Source organism: Lynx rufus, unplaced genomic scaffold, assembly GCF_022079265.1.
Source record: "Lynx rufus isolate CCGP_SWC_20201006 ecotype Redwood Valley unplaced genomic scaffold, mLynRuf1.p SCAF_1, whole genome shotgun sequence".
NCBI classification, from domain to species: Eukaryota; Metazoa; Chordata; class Mammalia; order Carnivora; family Felidae; genus Lynx; species Lynx rufus.
In genome coordinates, this window is record NW_025814823.1 from 196,002,952 (window position 1) to 196,025,340 (window position 22,389).

Below are 22,389 nucleotides of genomic sequence, written 5' to 3' on the forward strand. Positions count from 1 at the left end.
TTTCTGAGGATGAGGGCCTGTCAATGACTAAGTTTTCATCAGTTCCGGAGAAAAGGGTCTTTTGCAATCGATTTTTCATAAAGCTATATTTACCCCATGAAAAGAGCTGTCCTTTATTCCAAGTTCAGGTCCTTCCACTTTTTGAAATTAAAACTCTCTTTTAAATAAAATGACGGGCTTAAAAAGAAACAACAACAAAAAAGAGTTCCCACCGTTAAACCAAGCCGCTTCTTAAGGGTCTGGGAAATCCCACAGCTCTTCAGGGGATCTGGCCCACTTATATGTAGGCACAGTGGGAGGCGGGCTCTGGATTTGCCCACTTGGGTTTGAATCTTGGTTCAGCCACTTACTATCATCTAACCTCTCTGTGCCTGTGAATTTATTTACGGTAAACAAGGGGATAAAACCCATCTCACTAGGGTGGCGTGCGAAAGAAATCACGTTAATTAATGCATGCAAAGTGCTTACAATGTCTGGAGCAGTAAGTATGCAAACAATCTTCTTTAGGGGTCCTCGAATTTGTGGGAGCTCTATGAAGTTGTCCAGGAGCGCCCTGGACCCAATTCTGGGGCCCTGAGCTCCAGCTCTGGCTCAGCTCCAGATGCTTACGTGCCTTTTGGCAAGTCCCCTCTCCGCTCGGGTCCGTGTGCCCCTCCGCAGCAAGGAAGCGGTGGGGTGGTCTCTGCGGTTGTTCTCCGCTCTGAAATTCCGGCCTTATCCCGGGCTCCGGGGCTTCCGGCGCGGGGACTGCCGCGAGGGGCTGCCCAGGCTCGGGAGGTCACAGCCCGAGGGGCGGGCCTGCGGGAGTGGGCACCGGCGGCCGCTCGGCTGCTCTCCGCCCCGGACCTCCCAGGGCGGCCGCTGTTTACCTCGTTTCGTCCCACCCCCGCGCCCGCGGGCCCGCCCCGGCGGCGTAGCGCGATTGGGCGAGCGGCCTGTCGATCTCCGGGGACTTTCCCAGGGGTAGGGTGGCCCAGCCCCCGACACTTCCTCGTCCCCGGCGCGGTCCTCCGCCCCGGCCGGGAGCCCGCGGAGTTCTGAGGGCCAGATTCTGGCCGCGGCCCATAACCTGTCCCTGGACCCGGGGCTGGGCGCGGAGAGCGGGGCGCTGTGTCCCAAGACCCCCACCCTCAGGTAAGCCGGCCGGGCGGAGCGAGGGTGGGGCGGAAGGGAGTCCGGGACCCGGCCGTTCAGAGCCTCGGCAGTGACCCGGCACGGAGGAAGGGGGAGGTCAGGCCCGGTCTGGTGGCCTGGGCTCCTCGGCTTCTGGGCCCCGGCGCGTGAGGCCCGGGTGGCGGGGGTCGGGCCGTGGCGAATCCCTGCAGGGCTCGGAGGGCGGTGGGCGCGCCTGCGCACTGCGTGGGTGAACGCTGTCTGGGAACAGCGTACAGGCGAATGTGCGGAGCGTGCAGAGCCGCCGGTTAGGGGACAGTGGGCTGGCGTGGGTCTGTTTACAGTGTGCGAGACCAGCTTGGGAGCAGTGTGCACATATAAGGAAGAGGTGTGCACATATAAGGAAGAGGAAAAGAAGTTATTGGGCGAAGTTATTGGGCGCTTTCCAAGTGCTGATTTAAACCTTTAACATGTTTTAAACTCATGTAATTGTCACATTTTCCCCTAAAATCAGTATTATTATTATCCCCATTTTACAGTTTAGGGAATCGAGGCACTTAGAGATTGGGGTCACACAGCTAGGGAGTTGCAAAGTCAGGAGTTGAACCCGGGCCTTTGGCTTCAGAGTCTCTGCTATTCAGTTTCTTTTGAACGAATTTTGCACACTGTTGGAAGCAACATTTGTGTGCATTTGCAGGGTAGATGTAGTGAGTTTCTGGGAGTGATTTTGGATGTGTTTCTACGCGTGGGTGAGTTTTCCACTGTAGGACATTTGTGTGTGTGTGTGTGTGTGTGTGTGATGGTGTGTATGGAAGTGGTTGCATTATACATTCATTAATTGTGTGTATGGAAGTGGGTGGGAGTTTTGTGCGACTGAATGAGAGATTGTGTTTTGGTTGGGGGGCCAGATACAGAAGAATCAGCAACATCCATCCCTACTTCCTTGCAGAATGACAGTACAGAGAAATCTGTGGATTCCCAGTGCATCATGTTGATTTCACAGTATCATTAAAATAGAATTTAATCAACATCTATTTTCCAAACAGCAGGGTGTGGTAGAGGGGAATTCAGCATCTTATGAGAAGTCAGGAAAGAGGATTCTTTTTTTTTTTTGTATTCCTGACAACGGATATTGCATTAAGAGACTAGAACATTTATTAGTACAAGCTCACAGGAATCTCGTGATTAATCTTATTTTACAGTAGAGAGAACTGAGACAGTGAAAACCCAATGGCAGTAACGATGACAGTGTACATTTATGAACACTTACCGTGTGCTGGGCACAGTGCTTTACCTTCAGTATCTCATTTAATCTTTTCAACGGCTCTAACTGCTATCAGCTCTAGTGCCTAATAGTAGCCTCAGTTTTCAAATGAGGAATCGAGACCCCAAAAGGTTAAGATTTGGCCAAGACCAGTAAGCCTTGAACAGCATCGCCCTGTTCTCTTTCCACTGACCAAGGTGTCTGTCCTCTCTGTGTCCTGGGAAAATAGTGTAATCAGGAACTGGCACTTCATGGAAGCACTTGATCATGTCCCCCTGGAAGCTGCAGTTGTGAGTGTCCTGTATTCTACATACTTCTGTGACCCTGTTTTCCACCACCCCGGGGTGTCCTGTGGGTACCCGTGAGGCTCTCATGCTGAGGGGTGGTGCCTGCCCCTATGCCCACACCAGGTCTTTTGGGGCCCCAGGAAGCTAAGGGGTCTGACTCATACCCTTAACCCTAATGTTGCCTGTGAGTTAGGGTCCAGATGTCCTGGGCTGGATGGGGCCGACCTCATTTGAGCCCCTCACATTTGTAGGAGGCCGTCTGTCTGCCTCTGTCTCTGAGTGCTGCTTGGTATTACTTCTGCTTGCACTGCAATTTAGCCCCTGCAGCCTGCTTGTCTTCCCTCCAACACACCAAGCTTGTTCTTGACTCGAGGTCTTTGTATGTGCTATTCCTTCTGCCTGGAACACCTTTCCCCATTTCTTTACGTGGCTGGTTCTTCCTTATCTGCCAAGTCTCAGCTCAAATGTCACCTCTTTAAAGGGGCCTTCCCTGATCATTCTATGCAAAGTAGCCCCTTTTTTCACTTTCTGTCATATTACTATTATGTTTTTATACATTCATCATGCTCTGAAATAATCTTGTTTATTTGCGACTGAGAAAGTATATGTACAGAGCTTAGTGTCTAGAATATAATAATTTTTAGTGTTTACTTGTCTGTTGTCTTTCTCTTTTCCTGGGAGAGAAGGATGAGAGCAGGAACCACTTTAGTGCATGTGCATTCTTGGTACACGAGTGTCTGGGGTAAGGCTCTGCTGGGTTTGTTCAATGGATGCGTAGAATAAAAGAAACTAGAATAATGGTGCATTTCACCCAGGCGGGGAGATGGGAACACACTTGTCCCCAAAGGGTAGTGGCAGCGTCAGTCGGAGAACCAGAACGTGCTCCCCAAGGGATTTTTTTTTCTCTCTCTCTGATAGCCAGCACGCTTTTCCTGACCACCCTTGTGCCCAGTGCTTGCAGAGGAACATGATGCTTGGGTACATAAGGAACTAGCTTGGCCGTCCAGGAACTGGCAGTGGAATGCAGAGAAATGTGCTCTGAGCATGTTGCCCCCAAGTGCCTGGCATAAGTCTCACTGGAGTGCAGGACAGTTTGGGGGCACCAGGTGGTCAGGAGGCTTCCGGAGGGAGGTGACTTCAAGGCCAGACTCTAGGAAGACGATGAGAGCAGAGTGGGGCCTGAGCCCCTCTGGAACTTGTAGACTGGGTAGAGGATTGGGGGTAAGGCTTTGCTGGGTTGGGGGAGCTGACCAGCTGGCCCAGGAAAAACCCTGAAGGTCTTGACTACCAGGCAGAGAAGTGGTGGTTTCTCCCTTGTTGGCAGCCTTGGGAAGTGATTAGAGCAGCGGGGCTGGCAAACTGTAAGCACGCATGTGGAGCACCTGGGTGGCTTGTTAAACGCATACTGGTCCCTGTACCCCAAGGGGCCGAGGCAGTGGGTCATGCCCATGCCTGGTGTGGCGCACGGTGGGAACCCCTGGTGGAGAGCGTGTGCTTCAGAGTTTGGCACACCTGAGAGGGTGCAGCCCCTGCCTCCTCATCTGTAAGGCTCTCTGAGGTCAGCGCTGTCTTCTCCCGTGCTGCGAATTCATGGGACAGCGCAGGGCCGATGTGGGGTAAGTGATCAGTCAGTGCTAGCCGCTGACCTTGTTAGTGATGATCGTCATGAGGATGTTGAAGGGATTTCAGTAGGACAGTGATGGAGAGGGTCCGATACTCCATGTTTGGGGATAACTGGCCTTAACCCCTCTGCCACTTGTGGACCATGCTTGTCCTGTCTGGATGGGTCGTCCTCTGCTCTGTGTCAGATGCCTTTCCATCCCTGTTTGGAATAGTGGACACTTACACGCGCGCACAGCAGACATCTGGCCTGAAGTCCCTCAACAGCACCTCGCACCCCAGCAGGTGGTCCTTCAGCCTCAGCTTGACCCCATCCCCAGGGTCAGGGAGAGGTGCTGCCTGTAGGCAGCCTCTTCCCATGTTATGGATGGTTTGATTTTGTGGGCACCCCCTGCCCCGGGTGCAGGTTCCCCCTGTCTCACCTTCTTTTCCCTCATTGCCCACCCAACCACTTTGAGGGAGGGCAGGCATGGTTCCGCGTGGGAAGAGGGTGCCCAGCGAGCCCCAGAAAGCCTAGGTCTGCCTCCCCTCTGTGTCCCCACCATCCTGGGCAGCCTTGGGCAGGTCTTCTTCCTCTGCTGGCTTTGGTGTTACTGCAGAATGAAGGCAGTCCACTTGCTGGTGTCTTAGAATGTTCTCTTTCAGCCCTAAAAACTCTGTACCCCAGTGACCGGGCTGCCTGCCCTCTCTCTGGCTCTTCCTGCTGGGCCGGACCTTTCTGGGTCCACCCTGCCCACGCCTCCTTGCTGCACCCCTGCCTACCTGAAGTGCCTGCTTCTCTTTTCCGTGTCCGTCTTTGAAAGGAGGGTGTCTGGGACCCTCTGGAGAGTTCCCAAAAGGGAGGCTCAGGGAAGCAGGGAGCAGCTCCGTTGGTTCTGCGGAGCAGAGCTCCCCAACCTCCAGAGATAGACCTTGGCAGCCACGATGGCCAGTTAGTTGCAGGAAGTTTTTGATGTTTTTTCCCCATGACTGGCCCAGGACAGTCACTCTTCTGAAAGGAACAGATGACTGGCCTGAGGAACAGCTGGCTCTTTGTCCCCAGGCAGGGCTGAGCTCCTCTCTCCCCAGGGACCTCACCCTGAAGCTGTTCCCTGTGTTCTTGAACACCTACAGGGTGGACAAACCGGGTGGCCTGGCAGATATGTGTGTGTGTGGGGGGGGAGGGTGGGGGTGCTGTAGGAGTTGTGTCACCAAGGAGTCATACTTAGAGGCCAGAGCTGGTATTTTTAGGGCGGGCGTGGGGGGTGTCCCATGAGTCAGGGGCCTTTGGTTTGGTCTCCACCCACACTGGAGAGTACTCGCTCCACTTTCCACCGACTGACAGGCCACCGTCCTGTGCCTTCCTCGTGGCCAGCTTCATCAGTGGTCTGAGGAACGCTGGTCCCTCCATCCCCACTTCTGCCTCTGCACGTGTTCCCCCATCCCCCATCCCCTGGGAAGAAGAACAGAGGTCTAAGTATGGCAACACTGACATTTAGAGAATATGAAGGGATCTTTCAGACATAGAAGGTAACGTGCACACACCAGGCACCCACCCATCCGGCTTAAGAGATCCAGATCCTGTACACCTGAAATTTCTCCTTGATCATCCCCTTTATGGAAGTAGCGAGTGTTCTGATTGAGGGTTTATTGTCTTATGTTTCTCTATAGTTTTATTATACATATATACATCCTTAAACAATATGTAGTAATTTCATATGTTTAAAAATGCTATTCAAATGTTATCATACTGTCCGTATGCATTGTTTTGCCTGATATTGTGTTTTGCCTAATATTGTGTTCGTGAGATCCATTCATGTTTGTGTCTCTGGCTGTAGTTCATTCATTTTCACGGCTGTATTGTATTCCCTGGTATGAACTTGCCCCAGTGTATTCATTTTCTTCTTCATTAGGTAGTTTCCAGCCTTTGCTTCTAGAACAAAATATCTTTGGCTCTTATCTGAGTGGTCTCACCCCTGTCCAGCTGTCCCCTTCCTAGTCACTGTGGCTTCTGCTGGGGTTGTACTTTAAGGTCTGCAAGGAGCTCTGTGGTTCCTAGTTGGTCCTCCCAGCATTTCCACGGGGAGGAACAAGGGTAGTATGTTCAGGGTCACCTGGCAAGGAACTGAGCCAGGGTTTGTGCCCTCCTTCCACCATATGTAGAGAAGGGAAATTCTTTTTTCTTTTTTTTTTTTTTTAGAGAGAGAGAGAGAGAGAGAGAGAGAGCACGCACGCAAGGGAGGGGCAGAGACAGAGAGAGACACAGAATCGGAAGCAGCCTCCAGGCTCTGAGCTGTCAGCACAGAGCCCAACACGGGGCTCGAACCTACAAGCCGTGAGATCATAACCTTAGTCAAAGTCGGACATTTAAACTGACTGAGCCACCCAGACGTCCCCGAGAAGGGAAATTCCTACAGGTTGTCCCCTTCCCCCTTGGAGGGGTAGTTACAAAGTTGGAGAAAGCCTTCATTGGCTAACCAGCTTTGGGCATATTGGGGACTGGGAGACAGAAGGCCAGCCAAGTCCCTTTTGTCTAAGGGTGGACCTGGTGCCCTTTGTCCCCATGGCTGATAGTTGAGGCACTCCTTCTGGGCCAAGTGATGTCCCAGCCGCTGGGATGGAAGCTGGCTTCTAGGCACGGAGTGTGTGTACCTGTGGATCGCAGGAGCTGAGAGGAGGCACGCACGGGATGGAAGGAACATGGGCTGGGGTTGCTGGGGCTGCTCTCTCAACCCCTCTTAGGAAGCTTTCGGTAGCAAGGAGTACAGGGTGGAACCAGTGATAGATGATCAGGTGTGGGTTCTGCTTTGTCCTTTGGCAATCGTGTGGCCTTGAGCCAAGCTCTGCACCTGTCTGGACTCTGCTTCCTCTCCAGCAAAGCAGGTGTTCCTGCTGTGAGGACCCACAGGCGGTGGGCGGGGAGCTTTGTACTGTTCCCAGTTGAGGGTGGTTATCCAAAGTCTGTTGCTTCTCTTCCCGCCTTTGTCATCTGAAGGCCAGCCCTGGCCTTCCCAAAGCCAGATCCTTTCCAGTAGTTTCCAGGTTGAAACTCGCCTCTACAGTTGCCAACTCTCCATTCACTGACTTCCCTGACTAGAAAACTTGCTCCTGGAATTTTCTTGTGATCAAATCCCTATAACCTTGTCTGTCCATATGAAGCAGGTACATAATGAGCTCTCACCCCTGCCCGCAGCCCTCCAGGCCTCATTTGGTGCCCGAAGAATGGGCCTTCCCTATTGTCATGACCTTGTCAGAACTTAAAAAATTTTTTTGATGTTTATATATTTTTGAGAGAGAGAGAGAGAGAGAGAGAGAGAGGGAGACAGGCCGAGGTGGCGGTGGGGGGGGGTTGGTGGTGGTGGTATAGAAGATCCGAAGTCGTCGCTGTGCTGACAGCAGAGAGCCCGATATGAAGCTCAAACTCACGAACCGTGAGACCATGACCTGTGCCGAAGTTGGACGCTCAACTGACTGAGCCACCCAGGTGCCCCAAGACACTTAAATTTTTAAAACTTATTTTAAGATATCCCTTTAAAAAAGTTACAATGACATTCTCATCAGAGGAAAATTCCCCAGAACCAAAGCAATACAAAAGGCATAAAGTAAAAAATGAAAGATGTCTTCTTTCAGGACACCTGGGTGGCTCAGTCAGTTAAGCTTCCGACTTCAGCTCAGGTCACCATCTCACAGCTTGTGAGTTTGAGCCCCGCATCAGGCTCTGTGCTGACAGCTCGTAGTCTGGAGCCTGCTTTGGATTCTGTGTCTCCCTCTCTCTCTGCCCCTCCCCTGCTGACGCTTTGTCTCTCTCTCCTTCAAAAATGAATAAACATTTTTAAAAAATTAAAAAAAAGAAAGATGTCTTCTTTCTCCTTCTTTTTCCCTTCCCCTATCCCCACTGTATTTTTATTTTTTTATGTATAGAGAGAGTGTGCACGTGCACATGGTTGGGGGGGGGGTGGAGAAAGAGAAAGAGAGACAGAAAATCCTAAGCAGGCTCCACACTCAGCACAGAGCCCGACGTGGGGCTCAATCCCATGATCCTAGGATCATGACCTGAGTCGAAATCAAGAGTCAGACGCTCAACCTACTGAGCCACCCAGGTGCCCCCCGACTGTATTTTTAAAATAGAACAGGACTAGATTTCCCTTGAAAAGAGTTTCTGTTTTATAGGTAAAATAAAAGTTTCTCTTGTTTCTAGTCCCTATCCCAAGTCCCTCTCTAGAGCTGCTAGAGCAGCTTGGTGTGCATCTTTCCAAACCTTTTTCTATGTGATTTAAGATTTTACATACATGTATGTATATAGACGTGTACGTGTCTGTGTATCTACACGTACATGTACGTACATATAGACACACATGCAGTTGTATGTGGGGTTTTTTTAAAGTAGTATCCTGGAGTGCCTGGCTGGCTCAGCCAGAAGAACATACAACTCTTGATCTCAGGTTCGTAAGTTGGAGCCCCACACTGGGTGTAGGAATTACTAAAAAAAATAAATAAATTTTAAAAAGAAATACAAAAATAGTATTGTATTATACTTTGCTTTTTATCCCTAACGATATTTTATGGACATGTTTTGAAGTCATTGCACATCAGTCTGCCCCGTTCTTTTTGATGACTGCATAGTATGCCAGCGAGTGAATGCACCAGGGTTTATAAAACCAGTGCCTCCCTGGGGGGCGTTTAGGACATTTCGCAGTTACAAAGCATGTGGCAGTGCACATTTTTGTTCAGCTCCTGGGGGCAGTGACGCAAAAATTTCTGGATTCTTAGAGGATTACTGATATAGTCAGTTACCTCTGGTCCTGTAGATGATTGAAACTTCAAGCGTTACTTTCCTATGAGAACTTTGTTCTCAGCTGATCAGGCGTACAAGCAGGTGTTGACGTCATTGAGAAACAACATTCCACGCTGTGGGTGACCCAGCTATAAGAAAAACAAATGTACACAAGGCTGTATCAAAAGAAACACAATACCTAAAAAGGTGGAGGTGAAAGTTCTTCTGTTTGGTCAGGTAAACCACACCTGGAGTGTTGTGTCCAATTTCAGGACCAGCTGCGGATAGGGTAGTGGTAGAGGGTTGAGGGAGGTGGATAGGGGGAGGGGTCTAGAAGCCAGTCCCTCAAGGAACAGCACAGGGAACGGGGTCTAATCAGCTTCAAGAGAATGCTGTAGGTTCCAAATCTCTGCAGGGCTGAACTGGAGAAGAGGGGCATCTTGTTCCTTATTCTAGAGGACCCCAGAGGGTAAAGTGAGGGCTGGTAGAAGTCAAACTGGGAGTAGTCTAACCACAGCCAGTGTTGGTTACCCAGGGGAGGGTCCTTAGGGAGGAAGTTGGGTCCCTAAGATGGTCATCTGGAGTCCCTTGGCTCCCCTGGGGACTGGATAAGTACAGGACTGAATTTCCCCTGAGCTTCCTTCCAGCCTGAGATTCTAAGCCCTGGTGACTGCAGGTGATCAAGGGCAGACTGGGGCCTGGTTGTATACAAAATTAGAGATGCATGGAGGCAGGTGCTGGGAACTGGGGAGCATGTTCCAGATAGCCAGACGGCAGGACTGGTTTCCTCCCACTGTGCCTCAGCCCCTTGTCTCTCAGGCGGTGCGGGCCAGTGGAAAGGGCACCCAGTGTTGGAGTCCGACAGATTGAGCCTGGATTATTTGTTCTGCCACTCACCAGCTGTGTGTTTTTAGGCAAGTGACTTAACCTCTCTGAGTCGGCTTCCTTACCTGAAAAATAGAGATAACACCATCTAGCTGAGAAGGTTGGTTTCCTTGCTGGAAAACAGGGACAGTTTTCATCTCTATGGTGAGGACAAAATGAAGCAATGTGCATAATGATACAGCCCCATGCCTGGCATATGGTAGCACTTAACTGCCAGGTCCTCTCCCAGCTTGCGTCAGATGCTCCTTCTCCTCCTTTTGCAGTGGTGCCAGCCAGCTGATGGTTCTGGTCCACGGTCTTGTCCCCAGGCTCATGATGGGGAGCCTGCATCTTGGAGGCTGAGTGGAGCCAGTGGGGCTCCCTCTGTGGGTGAGGCAGCACAGGGGACGGGAGGAAGAAGGACACAGAGGAGATGTGTGCTGTGTTTGAGGGACACAGTCCTCAAGCTGGACTGGAGCCTGGGTGCATGCTAGGGAGGCGGGGAGGACCCGGCGAAGGGCTGCAGACATCATTTGGGGCTCTCTGACTGCTCTTGGGGGACGGCAGAGGCACTCTGATAGCACTTGTGGGAAGACTCTTGGTTCAGGGGAATCCACTTGGGAATTAGGAGGGATTGGAGCTGAGGAGAGCAGCCTTCTCAAGGTCAGACGGTTACAGAAAGGGGCGACGATAAATTGTAAGTTCTGGAATGTCAGAACTAGAAGGGGCCTTAAAGATTGTCTAGTCAATCCCTGTGTTATTGCTAGTGTTGCAGATACAGGCCCCCCCTTTTAGGAAACTGAAGCCCAGCGAGGGGAAGATGTTTGCTCTGGTGGACGTTGCCTCGATCCCATGACTTCTGGGCCCAGTTCCTTGTTTTTACATTCAGCCTCTTGATTACCGAATTGTTGCCAAGAGTGCATTAAGTCCTCACTGACAAGGATGCCAGGGCGTGCTCCCAAGTACACGCCCTCTAAAGTAGGTGCTGTGTCCTTGCTGATGGTCATCAAGAGGGCACAGCTTGCTCTTTGATGGATGGCCCTGGGTCCATAGTTTCCCTGATGATTGTGAAATGGGTGGGGAGGATTGGAGATCATCATAAAGTACGAACACAAGAGATGTTTGCTTCACTTTGCAAGGTGCTTTCATGACTTCCTCTCATCCCGGGTGGTGGGGGTGTGGTGGGGGGGAGCGTTGGAGGATATTCTCATTTACAGTTGAGGAAAGGGAGGCTTAGATGCTTCGCAGTCTTTGGTGAGTGTGGTACCTTCGGCTTTTCAGAGCTGCGTCTCCATTAGCTGTGGTTGTACCAGTGTCCGTGCTCAACGATTTTTTTTGCAGTTACCAGAAATTCAGTGGGTGTCACGACCTAGCTTACCGAGCCGGCAGAGGAACGTAAAAACTCCGTTAAAAGGGGGGAGTATATGGGAGTGGGGGAGACTTGGCCCTAAATCAGTGGGCTGGAGTTATGGGGCTGCCCCAACCTTTTACTAAGAACCCACTGCGTGCCAGGCACTTAACTAGGTGCTATACACACATCATAATTACTTTGGAAATTTTATTATAAAATGAATGTTTCTTGTTGAGTAAATCAAGTAACCGGGAAGTATGAAGTAGAAAGTGAGAACTCCCTTCCAACTGTACACATATGTTTGCGATTAATTTCTTTAATCTGACAGCAGGTGGGTTCTCTTGTTATTCCTGTTGTGCAACAGAGGCAGCTGAGGCTCAGAAGGGGCACACAGCCTGCAGGGGTAGACAGAGCTGGGACTGGGGAGGGGTCAGCACAGGTGACGCCCCCTGGTGCCGCACCTGAGGGAGCCTCCTGCTCCGGGTCCCGTGCTTGCACTCGAGCACCCCTTTCAGTGTTACACGCTGTGTGCCTCACCTGCATCGCCCACGCCCTGTATCGGGACCCTTTCTTCCTGACTCCACGGCTGTGCTACCTCAGGTGTGTTGGGCCCCCTCTCTTTCCTTGCCTTGCTGCTGGCTCCCGGGGCTTGGGTCTTGGTTGATCCTTAGGCCCGCCCTACGACATCACCATGTTTGTCTCTAGTCCAGGCTCCTCCCTGTGCACACGAGGACCCGGCGTGCAGAGAGTGGGCAGGCTTGCCTATGGCCATGAAAGTGGACAGCAGAGTAGATGCTAGCACCTTCTGACTTTCTGTCCTGTGCCTTCCTTCCTAGAGACCCCTTCCCTTCGGCCCTCTGTTGCCCCTTCCCACTTGGCATCCCTGGCAGCCCCTGCCTCCGCCTGGGGATGTGGCCGTTGGCTACCTGGGACCTCCTGACTCCAGGTACCAGAGATCCACTCAGGCTTTTCCCTTGGGGGCAGGGAGACCTTCACTTCCCGCAGCGTGCAGCCAGTGCCCAGCAGCCTTAGCTTGAGCTTATTAAAGTTCCCCAGGGGCCTCAGTTTCCTCATCTGGCAAATAGACATCAGCCCTGTCATCTTCCCACGGCTGTTGTGACAATCAGATGGAAAAACAAAGTGTGGGGCACTGCTAGGTGTTCTGCACACGTTACAGGTTATGCAAGCTCGTGTCATTTGGAGGGCCTGGGAGCCCCCTCCTGGAACCAGCCCACGGCTCATCACAAGACAGTCTCAGATGGGCCAGAACACTTGGGTGCGGGAGCTGGAATGCAAGTTCAATTCCAAGTCCAACCTCTTTCAGTTCTTTTCTTCTCGGATGGAGGCTGTGATTTGAGCCCACACTTCTGCCCCCCCCCCCACCCACCACACCCACTTGGCTCTTCTTCTGTCACCTTGTCACACCATGTCCTCCTCTTTGGGGCTGCTTCAGGTTCAACAGCATCTTTTCCATCCTCACACTCTGTGGTTGCCGCCTGGCCTCCCATCTGTCTGGGCCCCTTTCTGCCCCAGATGGGACCCCCAGGCTGTTGGGGCTGGCTGTGGGAGCCCAAGGCACCCCTCAGCTGAGCTCTTGCTTAGGACAGAGGCCTGAGCGGTTGCCACTTCGTTCCTGGCTCTTTCTGTGTTCAGAAGGCGGGGGTTGGTGTCGCACTGCTGGTGTGGCACTTGCTCTTCTTTAGCTGCTGGCACCAGGCCCAGATGGACGTGGATTCTACCAGGTCCTATAAGAACATGGGGCGGGGTCTCTGCTTTGCAGTGGGATCTTAGCTCGGGAGCGGAAACGGAGGGCGAGGGCAGCGGGCAGACTCGAGATCGAGAGCAAGGACCTTCTGGTTCCAGCTCCATCTTGCTGAGTGACCTTGGTCTTCACGTTCTGGGCCCTGACTCGCTGTCCTCATACTGTGAGGGAGAGTCAGGTGAGCCGATGTCCAGGAAGCTTCGGCGCTGGCCTCGGTGCTGCCCCTCGCAGGGGCTGGGGCCCGCCCCCCCTTGCCCCTCCACACACACTGTGCCGTCTGTGACCAGGGAAGACTAGGCAGCTGCCTGTGGGAGACAGGAGAGAGGTGCAGCCCCTCCCTCAGAGGACCCCTGGGTCATGCCAGTCGCCTTGGAGATTCCCTTCCAGCTCTGTCATCCTGGGAATGATTCCCCTCTTCAGGAAAGGTTACAGAAACCACAGTGACAGGAAGAGAGTTCCCATCTGCCCGGCAGTCACCCTGGAACTGCCGCTGACCATCTGGGCGTGAGGTCAGCAGGATGTGGAAATTCCCCATTTCTCTTACTGCGTTTCTTCCCTCCAGAAGTCCAGGCCCTCCCCTGGGTGGCTCCCCTCACCTCCAGAGAGGGTTTGCTCACATCGGGCTGTTGTGTGTGGGCTCCGTTGGCCTCCTGCCCCGCAGCCTGTTCGCTTGCCCTGCCCCTGGGCGCTGCCTGCGAGGCTGGAGTCGGGAGAATAGCCTGCTTGACCCTTCCTTGGCTTCCCTGAACCCCCTTCTGTGTCGGCTCCCCAACACTGAGTGTCATGAAGTTTGGAGGACACGGAGATGAGGTTTCAGTTCCTGTATCCCATATCCTGCTCTGTCACTTGGCCTGACATCCGGGCATCCTTAAAGGAGCATGGTTGTGCTGGCCCTGGTCTCAGAAGTATGTGGCCATCTTGGGGTGCCTGGGTGGTTCAGTCAGTTAAGCATCCGACTTCGGCTCAGGTCATGATCTCACAGCTTGTGAGTTCAAGCCCTGTGTCGGGCTCTGTGCTGACAGCTCAGAGCCTGGAGCCTGCTTCGGATGCTGTGTCTCCCTCTCTGTCTGCCCCTAACCCACTCGCATTTTGTCTCTGTCTCTCTCACAAATAAATAAACATTAAAAAAAAAAAAAAAAGAAGAAGCAGCATGTGGCCATCCGAGTGCCGCTGGTCGGTGGCGGGTCACAGCCAGGCTCTTGGGATGTTTTCAGTTGGCTTCTCAGGAGGCAGAGGCAGGTCACAGGCTCTCTCTGCTCTGATTAGACACTTACTGAGGCTCTGTTGTGGACCACTCTGAAGATACGCTGGTAGACAAGGTGGATTTGACCCCTGCTCTCATAGAGCTCCTGGTCTACTGGGCAAGCCGGACGCGGAGTAAAAAAACATACCCAAGTCATCATGGAATGTCAGCCGCGAGTTCCGTTTAGGGTGAGTGTAGAGTGGTGAGCAGGACCCAGGACACATGGGGCCACTTACCACCAGAAGTGGCTACAAGCCTCTTCCAAGCCTTCAGTCCTCCCATATGTGAACTCTATTCAGCTCTCAATCATGGCCCACCTTCCAGGTGCCAGACCTAGGCTGGTGACAGCCTCCGGAAAGTTCTCAGTCAAATGCACAAATGCTTACACCAGTCACATACGTTATATACAGGGTGGTAAGTATTTGGCCGGAGAGGCACGTGAGGAGAGTGGGGAGTGCAGAGGAAGGACTCCCCCACCATGTCTACCAACATTTTTGAGCACCTTGCTAAACACCAGTCACTGTGCTAAGTGCCTTCCCCATGCCGTCTCGTAGTTCGGGGAACGCGTCGGTGCTTTAATGCTCTGCTGTATAACCTTGACCTTTCACGTTGAAAACAAGTCCCCCCTAAACTCAGTGATGACTTTTGTGTCGGGTGTGTGGGCAGCCGTCCTTTGCGTCTGTGGGGCCCAGCAGGGCGTGGGTGCCTCTCGAAGTACATGTTCATCATCTGTTTGTCAGTCTTTGGGGGAGGGGTCCCACTCACCAGAACTCTCTTTTTCTTTCTGGCCCATGCCATTCTGTGGTGATATGGACCCTCTGGTCAAAATGCTTATTACTTCTTGTGCTGCAAGGCAGGGGAAACAGCCCAGAGGGTACCTGATAGCTTGGCAGGTGTTACCCCACAGGCTGGAACTCGCTGTCTGGCCCTTGGGGCTGAGTCTTAAATGGGAGTTTGTATGCCAGTGTAGCAGGGGGTTAATTTAACTCGCTTTCCTAGGCAAGGCTGGGTTTGCATCTTGGCTCTCATGTGCTGGCCACGTAATCCTGGCTGCGGTACTTAACCTCACAGAGCCTCCCTTATGCAATGAGGATAATTTAGCTGGTATCTTAGGGTTGGTGCACAGCTTACCTGAGATAATGTACCCGAAGCGGTGAATGCAGTGCCTGGCGAGTAGATGATTAATGAATGGGGCTGTCATTATTAGCACTTGCTCACCCTTTTCTTTCAGTGAGCCCTGTGTGGGTGCTCAAAGGGCCTTTGAGGATTCCTGCCCTGGGGGTGATGATCTTGGGAAGGAGGTTTTGGGGCCCCAAGTCCTTCTGAGGTCTCCAGTGGAGCCTGCCCTTTGGAACTCTTTCTGGGTGGCAAGCCCTTTGCAGGGCTGGAAGCTAGGTCCCCTTCTCAGCCTCAGGGCCTTTGCCCTTAACTATTCTCTCTGCCTAGAATATTCTTCCCTCAGGTAACCTGCATGGCTAGTTCCCTCACCTTCTTCGGGTCTTTGCTCAAATGCCTCCTTCTCTGTGAGGCCTTTCCTGACAACTCCACTTAAAAGTAAGTTCCCTGCCTCATACTTCCCTGCTTAATTGTTGTCCATAGATGTTTTAATCACCCCTAATACCATGTTTATCTACCTATCATCGAGCTGTCTGTCTGTCTTGACCACTAGAATGTGAGCTCCCTGAGGGATTTGTTTGTCTGTTTTATTTGCTGATAATTGCCCAGTGCCCAGACTGGTACCCAGCACAGAGTAGATGCTCAATTAATAATTGCTGAATGAATGAATGAATGAATGACTGGAAGGAAGAAAGAAGTTTCTCTGCTAAGTTCCAGAACTAGGCTTCTCCAATCACTTTGCAGGGCAGTTTCCAATAAAATAAAGCAGATGAACTTACTTGAACAGATTGATGCAAAACCCTTGCTGCACAAGTAGATAGTTGTTTGATGGAAAATTTATCTGTTCACTAGAACTGCAAGGGACAGACCATACATGATATGAGACTGAAGGAAGAGGGTGACAGTGTCAATTGAGTGTATTAAATATTAGTCAGGGTTTCTCCTTCTTCTTTCTTTTAGAAAAGATAACGTACATATGAGTGAAACTTTGGATTGGATTGACTTGCTTATCCCTGAGGGCCCATTTGTTTTACCATAAAGATCACTGATTTAGTGGAAGACTCTCATTTCCCCTCAGAGAGGGGAGGGGACTACCCACAATCCCACAGTGAGTTAATGGCTAGACCATTTGTTCAGTCATTAAGTGTTCACTGGACATTCACTTTATAGCTCTGCCGAGCTGGGCGCTGGGGCTGCCATAATGCAAGGTCCCTGTCCTTCTGGACCCTACCAACAGGATGTGAGCTCAGGCTTTTTGACTCCCAAGTCCCTTGCTCTTTCTTGTACTCCATGGTGGATTACCGTTCCAAATGAACCAGCTGCACAGTGAGGCTGCCCAAAGAAACTGATGCCACTCTTGGGTGTCTCTTAATAGAGACACAGCATCCAGATCAAAGGAGGTGACTGTCTTGCTCTGCTGTGCTGTGACCAGACCAGCCTCAAGTGCTGTGTTCTTTTCTGGGTTATGGGACTGCCTTCTGGGGGCATTGATTGACTAGGATGCCTCAGTGGCCTGGCCTGCCCCCTGATATACTGCTGTTGTCCTTACAGCCAAGTGGGCACCACGGCAGGGGTGGAGCCACCCTCATGGAAGGGAGAGGACCATACCGGATCTACGACCCTGGGGGCGGCGTGCCTCCAGGAGAGGCTTCCGCAGCTTTTGAGCGCCTAGTGGAGGAGAATTCCCGACTGAAGGAAAAAATGCAAGGGATAAAGATGTTAGGTAAAACAGACCCTGCGCTCTCCCTGCAAGCCTCCTCCCTGCAGCCTGCAATGCCAGCTGGCATATGCCCCCACCCAAGTCATCCCACTGTCCCTCCTGGCCCGGCATTGGCTCCTGTCCCACAGCTGTGTCTTTGTGCACTTCTGTAGCATGATGGCAGCATTCCCAGCCCTGATTCCCCAGCACCCCAGCACCCCAGCTCCTTCTGATGACAGGACTCAGAATACCTGAGGGACCTAGAAGGAGGAGGCATGGAGGTGGGGGAGGAGCTAGAAGGCCCAGTTTGGGGACATGGAAACAGAATGGCCTCGTCTTCCAGAAGCACCAGAAATAGGAGAGCTGGCGTCACTGGGGAAACGAGGGCATGGTCCCCAAGTGTTGGAGCAGGGAGCTGAGCTTGGCTTGAAGCAAAGCGGGAATAGGTCCCTTGATTTCTCCTTTCCTGGCTTTTGCCCGAGCCATCCCCATTGCCTGGAGCAAGTCCGCTTACCTCCACGTGACTGAACCAGTCATGTGAAGGATTCATTGATACCCTGTCCAGAGGAGTCTCTTTCCTCTACGCCCCTAAAACTCTTCCTTTGCTTTGCTGCCATCTTCTCTGGCCTGAGGCTTTGGGGGTGAGCTCATGTGCCTGATTTTCTAAATGCTGAATCCTTGCTTGGCAGATCTCTGCTTGGAATGGCAGCTTAGGGAAGGGGGAGTGGAGTTTGCCATTCTCCACTTGTAGGAGAAGGAAAACCGAGACCGAGAGGGGTGGTGGTATTATCAAGGACCTCCTCCCTTCAGGCAGCCCCTGACCAGGGTGGTGTAGGCTGTGGGTAGCCGCAGGTACCATGATGGGCAGTCTGAGAGCCCCTGGCCAGGAATGGCCGGAGTGGGGCAGGAGGACGGATGGTGCCAGGAGGTCAAGAGTTTGTTCTAGATTCCCCTCTACTCCATTCTCCCTGATTGTGAGGCCCCTTCTTTACCTGGCCCATTTATGCCTAGGGGCTGGAATGAGGTGTGTCACATTCGGCCCACAAAGCAACAGTGGGAATGGAGCCCAGGACCCACAGCATCAGAAGCCACGCAAAAGCAGGCTTAGGGGCATGGGGCCGGGAGAACCGGTGCACTGAGCTGAGTAACTCCTTTGCTCCTCCTGTGCCCATCATCTCCCCAGGGGAGCTTTTGGAAGAGTCCCAGATGGAAGCATCCAGGCTGCGGCAGAAGGCCGAGGAGCTGGTCAAGGACAGCGAGCTGCTGCCACCACCATCTCCCTCTTTGGCCTCCTTTGACCACTTGGCTGAGCTCACAGGTACCGGGGGGCCGGGGTTGTTTTCGGGCGTTCAACAGACTCCGAAGTCTTTAGACCCTTAACAGTGGTCTCCCTCCTCATTCAGAAACCCACATCTCCTCCATTTATCCTTGGGCCCCAGACCATCCTCCTAGTCATGTTTTGTCTACAGCATCCCTGAGAAGGTCAGACTTGGAAGGGACTTGAAAATAATTCTGTGTAAAAATGGCTGGTGACTCAGCACTCCTGAGGCCCTGGCAGACATTAGCGATGGATCACAACAACGCACTGCACCCGAGATGTGGCCTCAGGATCTCTATCAGCGTATTTAGTCAGCAGATATTTAACGAGCAGCTCCCGCGTGCCAGGCCTAGCGTTCCAGACAGCTACTTCGGGTCACTCAGACTTGGCACATGAACCAAAAGCTCTCTGGTCTGGCCCCACTTTTTCCATTTACCGCTGGGGCCCACGGAAGAATCTGGATTTCCTGTTAGCTTGCTGCAGTGTACCTCAAATGTAAGGCACACACACTGCCTGTTAAAGGAACACGTCACCTGTGAGGGAGGGTTGTGGTCCTGTGTGTGGTCACCACGCATCCCTCAGCATGTCTCTGAGTACGGGGCAAGGTCCGGGGCAAGGGAAGAAAAGGCCCCCACACATGGGGCTCAAGTGCCTTGTGCTGCCGCCTACCTACAGTCTTGGCCTAGGCCAGTATGCGAGCCTTCCATCGGCTGTGGTTACATTTGCTGAATGGACAAATGGAGGAGAGTGATGATCCCAGAGTCCACTGTGCTGCCGTCAGAGGGCATTTCCAGCCTCTTGTCTGTTCAGCAGTGATTTCTGAGTCCCAGCTTGGTGCCAGGCCCACGCCCTGAGTGAGAGGTGCAGCTGCTGATTGCGTGACTGTGGGCCATCTGGTGACCTTTCCAGGCCTCAGTTTCCTTCCTTCAAAATGCAGATACAGAGCTGTCATGAGAATTGGCTGAGATGACAAATATAAAAGTACTTTGTTAATTGTAGAGTGTCTCCCTTGGTATCACTGAGGCAGGTCCCGGGTAGCGAGGAGCAGTGGCCACCTTGGGATTTTCCCAGCAAGTCCAAAGAAGATAGTCTCTCTGCCCAGGTTCTGTCCCCATCATTCCAGTCGTTTTCCCAGGCTACCTGGCCCTGGCAGGACCACCTCTCATTTTCCCAGACTTGGGTAGAACTCTTCTGGCTGGGGCTGTCCACGAGGGCATGGTATCTGGGCTTTCCCCCTTTTCCTGCTGCTTATCCATGTGTTCTCAATTCTCCAGGAAAGGAGGCAGATGTCCCAGCAGCCCCTGCTGACCCTGCACACCCCAGCAACAAGGCAGAGCCGGCCCAAAAACCTCCATCCAGTGTAAGTTACATTTGGAGTCATGGCTGAAAGTTGCCTGCACCTCAGGTGCTCATTGGCAGATACAAGAACTTGACGAGAGAGGATTAAAGTCAAGGAACTTGGGTTCTGACTTGCTAGGTGATATTGGGCAAGTTGATCTCTGTCTCTCTGGGGGCTTGATTTCCCCATTTCAAACGAAGGCCGTGGTGAAAACTTATCAGGAGGACTCTGGTATGCACAGGGCATTCCTCTCATTTACTGAGTTGTATAACGCCAAGCATGTGTCAGCCAGGTACAGTGCTGGGAAAACAGACAGATGTGACATGGAACTCAGATTGTCACAGGGGGCTCAGAAGGTGTCTTCTCCATATTTGCCTTGAGAAGTTTTTCTTGGTATCCCAGGCCTGGAAGGGAGCCACGTGGTCATATTGTTCAGTGTCTTCATCCCACGGTGGGGTCCAGAGAGAGAAGAGTGTTTCTGAGGAAATGGAGGTGAAAGGGAGACTTTCTAGAGCAGAGCTGAGATCCAGAGCGGGGTTCTTAGAGACCACGAGGCTCAGCTGAAGCTGAGTACAGATCCTTCCACGTATCTGCCTGTTCCTGAGATGAGGCAAGTCTGGAACAGGCTTTAGAGACCAGGTTTGGTAGCAATCCCAGAGTCAGTTCCTGGTTGAGAGGAACTATCAGCCTATCCACTGGTTGCACAACCGGTACATTCTACTCAGCATGGCCGAGAGGTGTGAGAGGTCCCGAAGTCCTTGGCCACCCAAGGATTCGGGCGAATCCTGTAAAAGTCTCTCCAATTTTGTTGATGCATCCTTGGGACTTACTGCAGATCAGACCACTCCTCTGGGATCTCTGGGACTGGGTTGGCAAGGCTGGCACAGGGCCGCCTTGGTGGTGGCCATACTAAATGCTATCTGTGTTCTCTGGGCGACCAACTAGAGACACCTGGGCCTGGGAGACCGCTCTGATGCTATAGGAAGAGTGTTGGACTTGCAGTCCTTGGGTTCAGTCCCTGCTTTTGCATTAACTAACCGTATGCTCTCCCGTTTCCTCATCTGTCAGATATAACCCTCTGAGCCCTCTGTGGGTTGCTTTGAGAAATAATGGAGTCTGTGAGAACATTTTAAAAGTGCATGGCCTTCGAAAGAGACTGCAATTGTAAAGTGCTAGCCGTTCAAGGTCACTAGTCCAACATCCCTGTTTTACAGATGAGGAAACTCGCCTCCGGGGAAAGTGACAGTGGGGTGTGGGCAGACCTGTTGAGAATCCTTCTCTGTGGTCTCACATGAAGTCACGTGGCTCCGCCCTGTGAGCTCAGCCTCTGCATGGAGGGGCTGCCCAGCTGAATTGCTGCTCTCAGTCTCGAAGCCCCAGCGGAGGGGTGAGGTGTCTTTCTCTCGGGCAGTCCCTAACTCCCTTTCTGCACAGGGCACCTCGTCTGAATTTGAAGTGGTCCCCGCTGAGGAGCAGAATTCTCCACCGGCGAGTGGTGGCCAAGCCAGAAACACAATGGTGAGTGGATGGCAGGTCCCCAGCACGTCCCATGTCTCTCTGTTTCAGTCACCCAGCCCTGGCGGAGAGGCACAGGATCCACTGAGATCCCTTGGGCACCCTGGAGTTACCTGGGGATACACGAGGGGCCAGGGCAAGGGGTGCTTCTCGCTCACATATGCAAATTTCTGGCTGGTGACTTCCCCGACTTGGGCTATACAGACACCCGACCATTGAGAAAGCCTGGGCATGTTGCCAGCCCTGCTGGTCTCTGCCTTGTCGGGGGGTGCCTCTACACACTATGACTCAGCTTTGGGGCCTGTGGGCTCCTAGCCTGGCTGGAGTAGAAGGGGTCGGAGAAGCCCAGAGCAGCTTAAGGCAGGTGATTTATCCTTTTGTGCAGGCCGTCTGTTCCTCCCAGGCTTCCCCTCAGGGCATACATGTATACACACACACACACACACACACACACACACACACACACTCCTCTAACTCTGGGGTGTCTACCCAGCATACTCTTTCTATACCTTACCCTGCATGCTGCTTTTATTCCACCTATGTCCTCCTCTGCTCTCTCTTAAAATGGCAGACTTCTTGGAGAACCATGGCAAAAGGTCTGGAATATTCTTCAAAAGTCTTAAAGCCCTGTCCTTTCCTTCTTCGCCCTCCCTCTCCACTTTGAGATTTGTTTTTGGTGGTGGTAATAAGACAGTAAGTGGCCTAACTCTTCACCTTGATGTCCTGTTTCCTCAACTCACCAAGGCCTAGGGGACAGATGTTGCTCTTTAGTCCATGTTGTGTCTGTCAGTCCCCAGTGCAAGGTCCCCATCAAGTGGTCATCCAGCTTACGCTGGCATGCCTTCAGTGACAAGTGGCTCCTCACCGTATCTGGCAGGTCTGAGTAGTAGAAAGTCTCTGTATATTGTCTCCTGGGAACTTTTGCCCCCTGTCTTGCCCTATGCCTGAAGGCTCTGAGATGCTGGCTCAGGAGGTAAGACCCCGCTGCTCAGAGAGTAGTTCAATCTGTGACCTTGGGCCAGTACTTTCATCTTGTTAATAAGTTCCTCCTTAGTCCCACCATGTGCCTATTCCGTGCCAAGCCAAGCCAAGCCAGCCTGGGAGCTTACAGACTGGTTGGAGAAACCGGAGGGATGAAGCCATTC

At 52.4% G+C, this 22,389-nt stretch overlaps 1 protein-coding gene across 3 annotated transcripts in view; it reads left to right on the plus strand.

Annotated features, from left to right (window-relative positions):
• The first annotated feature begins 992 nt into the window (after positions 1–992).
• Positions 993–22,389, plus strand: part of TNIP1 (TNFAIP3 interacting protein 1) — a 46,820-nt gene continuing 25,423 nt past the window's right edge. For 2 of the 3 annotated variants that reach the window (XM_047092279.1, XM_047092282.1), the window contains exons 1-5: positions 993–1,134; positions 16,925–17,096; positions 18,256–18,390; positions 19,665–19,750; positions 21,164–21,247. In XM_047092279.1, the coding sequence (XP_046948235.1) occupies positions 16,961–17,096; positions 18,256–18,390; positions 19,665–19,750; positions 21,164–21,247 (441 nt within the window). In that variant the 5' untranslated portion in view covers positions 993–1,134; positions 16,925–16,960. The remainder of the gene's footprint in view (positions 1,135–16,924; positions 17,097–18,255; positions 18,391–19,664; positions 19,751–21,163; positions 21,248–22,389) is intronic. The other variant, XM_047092285.1, reaches the window with a different exon arrangement.